The 9,822-nt window shown below is 37.3% G+C and overlaps 1 protein-coding gene across 1 annotated transcript in view; it reads left to right on the forward strand.

The window, feature by feature from the left end:
• The window catches only part of LOC120637308 (sodium-coupled monocarboxylate transporter 1-like), a 30,825-nt gene extending 21,223 nt beyond the window's left edge, over positions 1-9,602 (forward strand). Inside the window, exons 9-13 of the mRNA XM_039909089.1 lie at positions 376-600; positions 2,017-2,198; positions 5,316-5,557; positions 7,911-8,189; positions 9,160-9,602. Of these exons, the coding sequence (XP_039765023.1) occupies positions 376-600; positions 2,017-2,198; positions 5,316-5,557; positions 7,911-8,189; positions 9,160-9,189 (958 nt within the window). The 3' untranslated portion in view covers positions 9,190-9,602. The remainder of the gene's footprint in view (positions 1-375; positions 601-2,016; positions 2,199-5,315; positions 5,558-7,910; positions 8,190-9,159) is intronic.
• Positions 9,603-9,822: the final 220 nt, after the last annotated feature.

Consider the following 9,822-nt stretch of genomic DNA (forward strand, 5'->3'; position numbering starts at 1 on the left):
CAATTTTTTACCACAAATTCTTAGATTACACAATATTAAGAAGCGATGATAGCGCATTGGGTAGGAGCTCGATTTCACTTTCGGGGGGCCGAGTTCGAATACACACGCACGCACGCACTTCTAACTTTTTTGAGTTATGTGCCTTTTAAGTAAAATCAAAATATCACTTGCTTCATGGGTGAATGAATACATCGTGAGGATACCTGCATGCCTGAGAGTTCTTCATAATGTTCTCTAAGGTGCGTGAAGTCCACAAATCCGCACTGGGCCAGCGAGGTGGACTGCCTTAACCCCTTCTCACAGTGGGAGGAGAGCCGTTCTTTGTAGTTGGCCGGTAATGGGTGGATATGATGATGACTAAAACTTTTGTTTCAGAGCACTAGCAATATTCTGTATCGGCGCAATCCTGGCTATATCCCTCTGCGTGTGGTGCGGTTTGACCGCTTGGGCCGCCTGGGTGCTCGGAGGCTGCGACCCAGGTGGTGTGCCTCTAGTAGGGGACCGTCTGCTGCCTGCCTTCGTCACATACGTAGCTAAAGTACAGCATCTGCCAGGTCTTTCTGGAGTGTTCCTTGCTGGGGTCTTTGGAGCTGGATTAAGGTATACCAACTAAGCATTTTCTTAAGGCATGATAGGTATTTAGGAAAAGAAAAGCATCTGTCAGGTATTCATGATTAACTTTAAATCAACAATTATCTTAACATTCTTAAGGTATGATATACCATTAACCATTTGCAGCTCCTTCATGAGAACATTTAGAACAAATCACTTGTTTTTATGCACTATCTACCTACTTATACGTCAAAATAGTTTAAGCATCTAAACATATTACAACGTTATATTACAAGAGAGCGGCAGGGTGATTACGTATCTTGCGACAGGCTTGCGACATGCGTAAATCTTGAAATACTTGTTGTCAAATGTCACTTTTCCAAGCAATTAATAAACAAAAGTGACGTTTGACAGCAGCGATTGCAGATTTACGCCTGTCGCGAGTTGTCGCGAGATACGTAATCACCCTACCGATCCCGTCAACAAACTGTTTAACAGTTTAAATAAATAAATAAATATACTACGACAATACACATATTGCCATCTAGCCCCAAAGTAAGCATAGCTTGTGTTATGGGTACTAAGATGCCTGATGAATAATTATATGAATTGAGTATTTATGTATATTACATAAATACTTATAATATACATATAAACACCCAGCCACTGAAAAACATTCATGTTCATCACACAAACATTGTCCAGTTGTGGGAATCGAACCCACGGCCTTGGCTCAGAAAGCAGAGTCGCTGCCCACTGCGCCAATCGGCCATCAGTTTGACGGAGTGTTTGTTATTAATCGTACTGTAGTAATTGTAACTGAAAAAAAAAACCTATTTAGCAATGGTATATACCTTGCCTGGTCTTTCTGGAGTTTTCCTTACTGAGGTTTTGAAGCTGGATTGCGGTATAGAAGTTTAAGGCATGCAAATATCACAATGTTTTTCACCATCGTGATATTAAATTGGTTGGATAGAAGCAGGCGTTACTTTGCGGAAATCCATGATATATTATCAAAAAAATTAAGCTTAATTTTGATAATATATTAAATTGCTTATAATTCACCTAACTCTGAGAAATTTGAGATGCGTTCCTCCCCTTTGGGGAGGTCGAATTACTAAACACTGGGCTATGACCGTTTCCCTAACTACTAGGCTATCGCCGCTTCATCACACTCTAGGTTTAATAATGTTTGAATAGAAGTTTGAAGTTTGGTTGTTGGATTAAGGGTCAGATACAAAAGGCAGTAGTCGTTGAACCGGCGCGTATTGTAAGGAGGTTCCTCACTCTGCTCGCGTGGGCATTCAAAAACCCCGCAAGCGGATGTTTTTTTTTTTTTTTTTTAATTTTATTAGTGTTTTATTTGTATAATACACCATTGTTAACAATTTAAAAAAAATAATGAAATTCAATAAATGTAAGAGAATATGTTTGAATATTTTTTTTATTATTTGCGCTTCACAGTTCGCTCTCAGCGGTTTTAAACGCGTGTGCACTGGTGGCCGTTGAGGATATATTGCGTGGATGGTTGCGCCTTCGCCTGAAGCCCTTGACGGAAGGAATCATAGCACGTTCCGTCACAGCTGCCCTAGCCGTGGTCTCTGTAGTTATGCTTATCGTTATTAAGAAGCTTGGAGGCGTCCTTGGTAAGATTTTTTTAACATTTAAAATATTGGAACTAGCGGAGTGAATTGTCTACAAAGTAATTTGAAAAGGTGTACTATTTTTAGAGCATTAGTTATACTTTTGTATGCATTATCAAAATCATCATCATCACATCAACCATTACAACCCACTACAGAGCATGGGTCTCCTGCCTTTGGTGTACTCCACGCACCTTAGAGAACATTATGTAGAACTCTCATGCATGCAGGTTTCCACCACGCTGGTCAGTGCGGATTGGTGGACTCCACACACCTTTGAAAACAATTGTATTTTGATTACTTAAAACGCACATAACTTAGAAAAGTTAGAACTCCACCATCCAATGCCATTAAAAGCCATCTCGTGAATGTTGCAGTACTCCATGCACGACCGAAATTAAACTTTTTACAGGCTTAGAAGGTGTTCTGGCTTGAATTACCATTTGGCCTTCTTGATAATGTATTCCAGTGTAAAGTGCACTAAAGTTTTCCTGCACCTATTCTAAATAAAAATAATAAATATACTACGACAATTCACACATCGCTGTCTAGGCCAAAAGTAAGCGTAGCTTGTGTTATGGGTACTTAGATTGCTGATAAATATTTTTATGAATAATTTACATAAATACTTATAATATACATATCAACACCCGACACCGAAAAACATTCATGCTCATCACATAAGCACTTTCCGGCTGTGGGAATCGAAATCACGGCCTTGGACTCATGAAGCAGGATTTCTGCCCACTTGTTTTAGGTACCTATTAGATGCGTAAACTGATTTACTATACTTCAAAAAAAATTGGTTGCCTGTAAAGTCGGTATACGGGCGAAAGTTTTACGTGACAACGACTTTGAGTGGTAAAATAATTTTAATGTGAATATTCATTCGTATAGTAGGAAGAAGAATGAAATAATAGTAACAATTTAAAACATTTATTTATACAAAGAATTATATTTAAAACATTAATTTATACAAAGAATCTCGCACTGAATTTTATATTAACAAAATTTTATTTTTACCTTTACACATACATACGTATTTATATACAAATATACATACAATAACTTGCAATACATTTGCGTACAATGAAACAGCATTTACTACAAAGGGACGCGTGCCTTTCACTTTTTATGTCTGTCTCTCTCGCTCTTAGGCGGGCTAACCATGCCCGAGTGGAAGGGACGCGTGCCTCTCACTTGCTCTCATTGTGAGCGCATAACGTGAGCGGAGCGTAACGCAGTTTCTTGAAGTGTCACCCGGCAATCCAATTTATAAGACGTTGTCACGTCAAAACAATGTGATGTGATTTACCGAGAGTGAACATTTTATAATTAGCCTTTACGTCGATGGCTATTTTACTAATATCAAAGTAATTTTGGCAATGTTTCATAAGATTCTTATTTATTGCTTTATTATCATATTATGCCTGCAAAGCAAAAGTGACGTCAATATCACGTAAAATTATTCTTTTTTAACTCATAACAGTACCAATTCTGTTGTACACACACAAATCTAGAACTGAATTGAAGTTTCTAAAATTTCCAAGAACTTTTTATTTCCAAGAGTTACAGCGTGAAAAGAACAGCCCAATCGATTGTTATATTATCGGTTTTTCACTCGAAAAGTAACTAGAATAAGCTCCCAATTCGTAATTGAGAACTTATTTTTCACAACCTTTTGGCAACCTCTGGCTATTAGAGTTACCGGCGGACTTTTGAGTAAAGTTTGGATTCGAGTTCAGTTTAAATCTCGTTGCGTTTAATGTGTAACAAAACCCATGACGCTAAAGTAGCTGATGGGATTTCGTTACAAATTGGGAGTAAGGTTACTTAGGTTTAGCAATTATATACCCAGATAACGTCTATATACTTTCTACCTCAAAAAAAAAACCACTAATCTGTCTGTAATCGGCAGACTGTAACTTACAGAAATACGCGACAAATATATCGCGTCACAATTTCTCAGTCGGATGTTAAAAATTGCGATAGCGATATGAGTGACCTGAAACTTCTGTTTATTTAGAAAAATATTTTTTACACTTGATAGCCAAGTCGTTGCAGAAGGCTTAGACATAACATCACGTCACGATTCTTAAGAGTAGTGCAACGGACGGCCAATGATACGCGGTTGTTCGTGGAATGAATGAAACAAACAAAAACTTGTATGCGGACTGTTACTACTACTGGCCGCATATTGACTTGCTATTTTCGAATTCATGTCAATATTAAATTGTCGATCTGCAATATGGGCTATAAAATCGATACTTCTAGCCAAATCCAGTCAGTTGTTATTATTGAATCGAATTGCTGCCCGTTGGCTTTCAGCAAGGAGATTAGAGCTAAGGTTACTCCGGCTCTAATAAACCCTTCATTAGGGTTACGCGACAAGTATCACCACACCAACCCATTACCGGCCCACTACAGAGCACGGGTCTCGTCCCACAATGAGAAAGGGTTAAGACCTTGACCACGCTGGCCCAGTGCGGATTGGTGGGCGAAGTCCACTAGTTCATCGACAGGTATAAACCAAGTAAATAGCAAAGTGATTAAGAACATTTGGTGTTTTTTTTATAAACACCGAACGTTCCGCTCTAATAGGACGAAGGTTTTCAAAGAGTATTAAACGGAACCCTGATCCTGATCATTTCTTTTCATTTCATAAATCGATCGATAAGTTGAACTACGGCTTGAATCTTCTTATCTTCTTCTTCTGAGTTCTCATTCTGTGAAGAGACCTGTGCGCTGTAGTGGGCCGCTAATATTTATTTATACTCTTTATTTGTACACCACTCAGAAAAACGAGACAAAAAAAAAGAAAAAACACATGAAGAATGAAGCAGGATAAAAAATGCGGTTTATCGCTAAGTAGCGATCTCTGCCAGGCAACCTTAGGATTAGGAAAACTAAAAAGAAAGCGAATAGGTGGGGTACATACATACAAATATCTACATATTAATACATAAACCAGACTACACAAATACAAAAATAAATATACTAATACATATCTTAACATACCATAAACACTTAAATATGAGTTTGAGTAGATAAATAAATAATAATAGTCGTCTTTACTGAGCGAGATAATATGTTAGTAATGATGTTATTTTTTTTATGCAGGTGTAGCAACCGCTTTGTCAGCGATTGCGGCCAGTGCCACGTGTGGTGTTTTCACCCTCGGCATGTCGTGTTGGTGGGTAGGACCTTATGGAGCTATCGCGGGCGCTATAGCGGGAGCTCTTCTCGCCGGAACCGTCTCTATGGGCACACAGACCGCCGCCGCACACGGACTGCGAGCACCGCCGCTCAATATGACCATGGAGTGCGCTTCTAATGCCAGATTTTCTTTCAATAATACTATCGTAAGTATCTGGGGTCTTAAGGTGCTGAAATGGCGACCCCGCACCGGTAAACGCAGCGTAGCTCAGCCCCCAACGAGGTGGACAGATGACATCAGGCGAGTCGCCGGGAGCCGCTGGAGGCAAGCGGCCCAGGACCTTGTATTATGGAACTCCCTACAAAAGACCTATGTCCAGCAGTGGACGTCGATTGGTTGACACGATGATGATGATGGTGAAGTATCTTCATTACATGTTTGTATTATGTAGATAAACTCGACTCACATTGTAGACAAGCCCACAAAACCGTATTTCCTATGAGAGAGGCCTTCAACTGGGCGGCCTATTGGCGCTGTGGGCAGCGACCCTGCTTCCAGAGTCCAAGGCCGTGGGTTCGATTCCCACAACTGGAAAATGTTTGTGTGATAAACATGAATGTTTTTCAGTGGCTGGTTGTTTATCTGTATGTTATAAGTATTTATGTATATTATTCATAAAAATATTCGTCAAACATCTTAGTACACTGCGCTTACTTTGGGGCTAGATGGCGATCTGTGTTTGGTCACAGTATATTTATTTATTTATTTATTTATTTATTATTTATTATTTATTTATTTATTTATTTATTTATTTATTTATTTATTTATTTATTTATTTATTATTTATTTATTTATTTATTTATTTATTTATTTATTTATTTAATAGGCTGCGGATGATTATGATGAGATAAATTATTATGCGATTCAGTTTGCAACTGGGTTTTAACATCTTAAAATCTCTAAATAGAATAAAACAAAGTCGCTTTGCGTATCTGTCTGTTTATCCGCTAAATCGTCGATTAGAAAAAACACGGACTCAAGTATTATGAAAATTAACAGTTCCTTGAGGGTACATTGTCGAAGATCGGTTTGGTGTGGAGTATAATTATTGAAGAAATTATAAATTACACCATATGGATTCTCCTGCTTTTCACGGAGTATAACAAATTAAGCTTAATTTTCATAATATATCATGGATTTCCGCAGATTAACGCCTGTTTCTATCCAATATCCAATACGGACTCGGATCTTTAAAAAAATCTCTAATCTAAGTCAGTGTCTTTACTCTATTTATGTATATAGTCCAGTGTTGTATCTGTTGATACATACGTGTGTTACTTATGTGTACTTACAGACTACAATGTACCGATAAGCAATTTAGCGTTTCGGTACCGATCCAATGTTTTTTTTATGGTAATAATTGACCTACCAAGCAGATGTCCCACCTGATCGTAATTAGGAAACCATGGCAAATGAACAGAGCAACACTTCACAGGGTGCAAACATGCCACCCTGTGTCCATCAATTTGAGGCGAAGGTGTTAAGTTCATGTAAATAAATAAATAATAAATATATTACGACAAAATACATACCTATTCATATATATAATAATAATAACGTTTAATTCAGATGAAAATCCATAGCTACAACAATAATAATTATCTTGATTACTAATATATTAACTTAAAATGGCCAAACCCATAAATAATAAAAAAATTGGAATTTGGAACCCTCTTGAGCACTTGGTGTGTGAGTGTGTACCAACCCAGGGCTCCATAATGGGATTTTCCATTTATTAATTAATATTTTCAAAATATTGTTGTATGTATGAATGTACATATATATTTTAAACTTAAATTGCTGCACCGACCCGTTCCTTCGTTTTTCCTAACAAAGGTAGAAGGAAGAGAAGAGATCACTTTAGTGATAAGACCGCCTTGGCACGCTCTATTTTATTTTCTAAGTTCTTCTGTATTTGTGTTTAATTTGTATAAAATGTGTGTGTGCAATAAAGATTTCAAACAAACAATATACAAGTCGCGGTCTAGGCCCAAAGTAAGTGTAGCTTGATTTATGGATACGAATATGACTGATGAATATTTTTTCATGAATAATATACATAAATACTTATCTTAGAGAGAATATCTGAGAGATATCTTATCTGAGAGAATATATATATATATATATATTTATTGTATGCGTATGTATGTCACTGAACTCCTCCTAAACCGATTGAATGATTTTGGTATGCGTTTGGGTGGCACCCTGGATGGTTTAGATTCACAAATCAGCCAGACAGATGGCGCTGTGGTCCGCTAGTAATATATATATATATTTCTGTTGTTCGTGTGTATGTCACTTAACTCCTCCTAAAACACAGCATTGCGACAATGCTGCTTGGCGGCAGAAATAAGCATGGCGATATTCTTTCACGACTCTCTACGACTACTAAAAATGTCTACTACTACTTCAATTTCTACTACTACTTTAATTCGGAGCACTGTTTTTACTAGAAAGATTTTGCCTACCTGCCTCATCTTTTGACTCTAATTTCGCAGGACCCTAGCACAGTTTTCCCTCTATTCCGTCTTTCCTACCACTGGATCGCACCGCTTGGCCTCATTGCAACTATGACCGTCGGCGCAATCGTTGGATGGTTCTTTGACAAAAGGGATGGAACCAAGATGGATGCAGAACTATTCACTCCAGTCGTCTGGAGGCTTTTACCCGCTGAAGCTCATAACAACTGTGGAATGATAAGAAGAAGTATGAATACTAAAGATGTTGACGTACCAACGCCTTGCGCCCCACTTATACTCGGCCAGATTCCTGATAAGGTAAGATTCTAGAACGTTCTAGCGTTTAAATTCGAGATTGTGGAAATTCGTCATTTGTTTTTACAATCCTTAGTCGCCAGAACATAAGACCTGCAAATTCTTGGCTACGGCTAAAATCTAGTACAACACTTTAGAGTTACTTTAAATTATAACTTAGAGTTATATTAAACTAGATGAACCGGTGGACTTCGTACCACCTAAAGAACGCAATATTATTAAAGGTTATCCGAACTGGATTCCATTACCATACCAATTAATATTATCCGGTTATTCCTAAACTTGAGGCATCTACATATATAAAGCGGTGATAGCACAGTGGGTAGGGTCGACTTCACTACTTTCACCTTTAACTTTTAAGTTATGTGCAAACGCACTAAGCTATTAAAATGTCACTTGCTTCAACGGTGAAGGAAACCGCCATACGGAAACCTGCATGCCTGAGAGTTCTCCATAATGTTCGCAAACGAGTGTAGTGTCCACAAATCCGCACTCGGCCAGCCTTAACTCCTTCTCATTATGGAAGGAGACCCGTGCGCTGTATTGGGTCGTTGTTATAATGATAACGATGTTCCAATAGCTAGTAATATACCCAGTGGCGTGCATAGAGGGTATGCACAGGGTATGCAGATGATAAAAAATGAAGAAAATGTCCAGGACAAGTTACAAAAACTTAAGGGTAGGCTTTTTGTAACTCTTACAAAGCATATCCTTTAGTTTTTTACAACTCGTATTGGAGATTTTTTTCATTTTATATCATCTGCATACCCTGTCAAGGAACTGTTATTTAATTGATTTCAATTACGGAAAAAAAAAAAACAGTATTTCAGGGTTTCCTAATGTCGAATACGATTTTTAGTTTGTAGCTTCTTGTGACTACTTGTGTAGTAAAGTTTTTGCAAATGTCCTAACGAAGATTACCTAGCCAATAATATACCTAACATATATTTACAAGTGGATTTCTTTTTTGCAGATTGAAATGAATGGCGAGACAAGTAGGTGATAAACCGATAGTTAAATAAGCAAACATTCGAATACAATCAAATATTTAGCTGTGAGCTGAAATATTTAAAACATAAAATCGCTAAAGCGATGTGTACTAAAGTATTGTGTAATCAGTATCTTTTATGTACTTAAGGTTTACTTTGGAGTGCAATTTGTAATACCTATTATGTATTTATTGCAGGTATTCGTGTACATTTTATGTACAGTAGTTCCATACATATATGTTAGTTTAGGTTGTATTATGTAGGTATAGTATATTCATTCCTGTAGCATAGCTTCATGTGTAATAGTTTCATCTGAGTCAATAACGCCCGAAATACCAATATTATAATTAATGCGAATTTGTATGTTGGTTCGTAACCTATGTTCTTATATGTTTATGTATTTATTTATTTTCTTTAACATCTTAAAGTCAAAGTCAAAGTCAAATATTTCTTTATTCAAATAGGCACATAGATGGCACTTTTGATGCGTTGATTATATACAAAATGTGTACATAGCAGTGAGTAGTGATAGCGATAACTACAATCTTAGTAATCTCCGGGTGTTCTTTTTGTTATCACCATCTCACATTGTCATTAGAAAATATTTAAGAAGCAACCTGGTTACAGCAATTGTTCACACCTAAGCT

Source organism: Pararge aegeria, chromosome 3 (genome assembly GCF_905163445.1).
Source record: "Pararge aegeria chromosome 3, ilParAegt1.1, whole genome shotgun sequence".
NCBI classification, from domain to species: Eukaryota; Metazoa; Arthropoda; class Insecta; order Lepidoptera; family Nymphalidae; genus Pararge; species Pararge aegeria.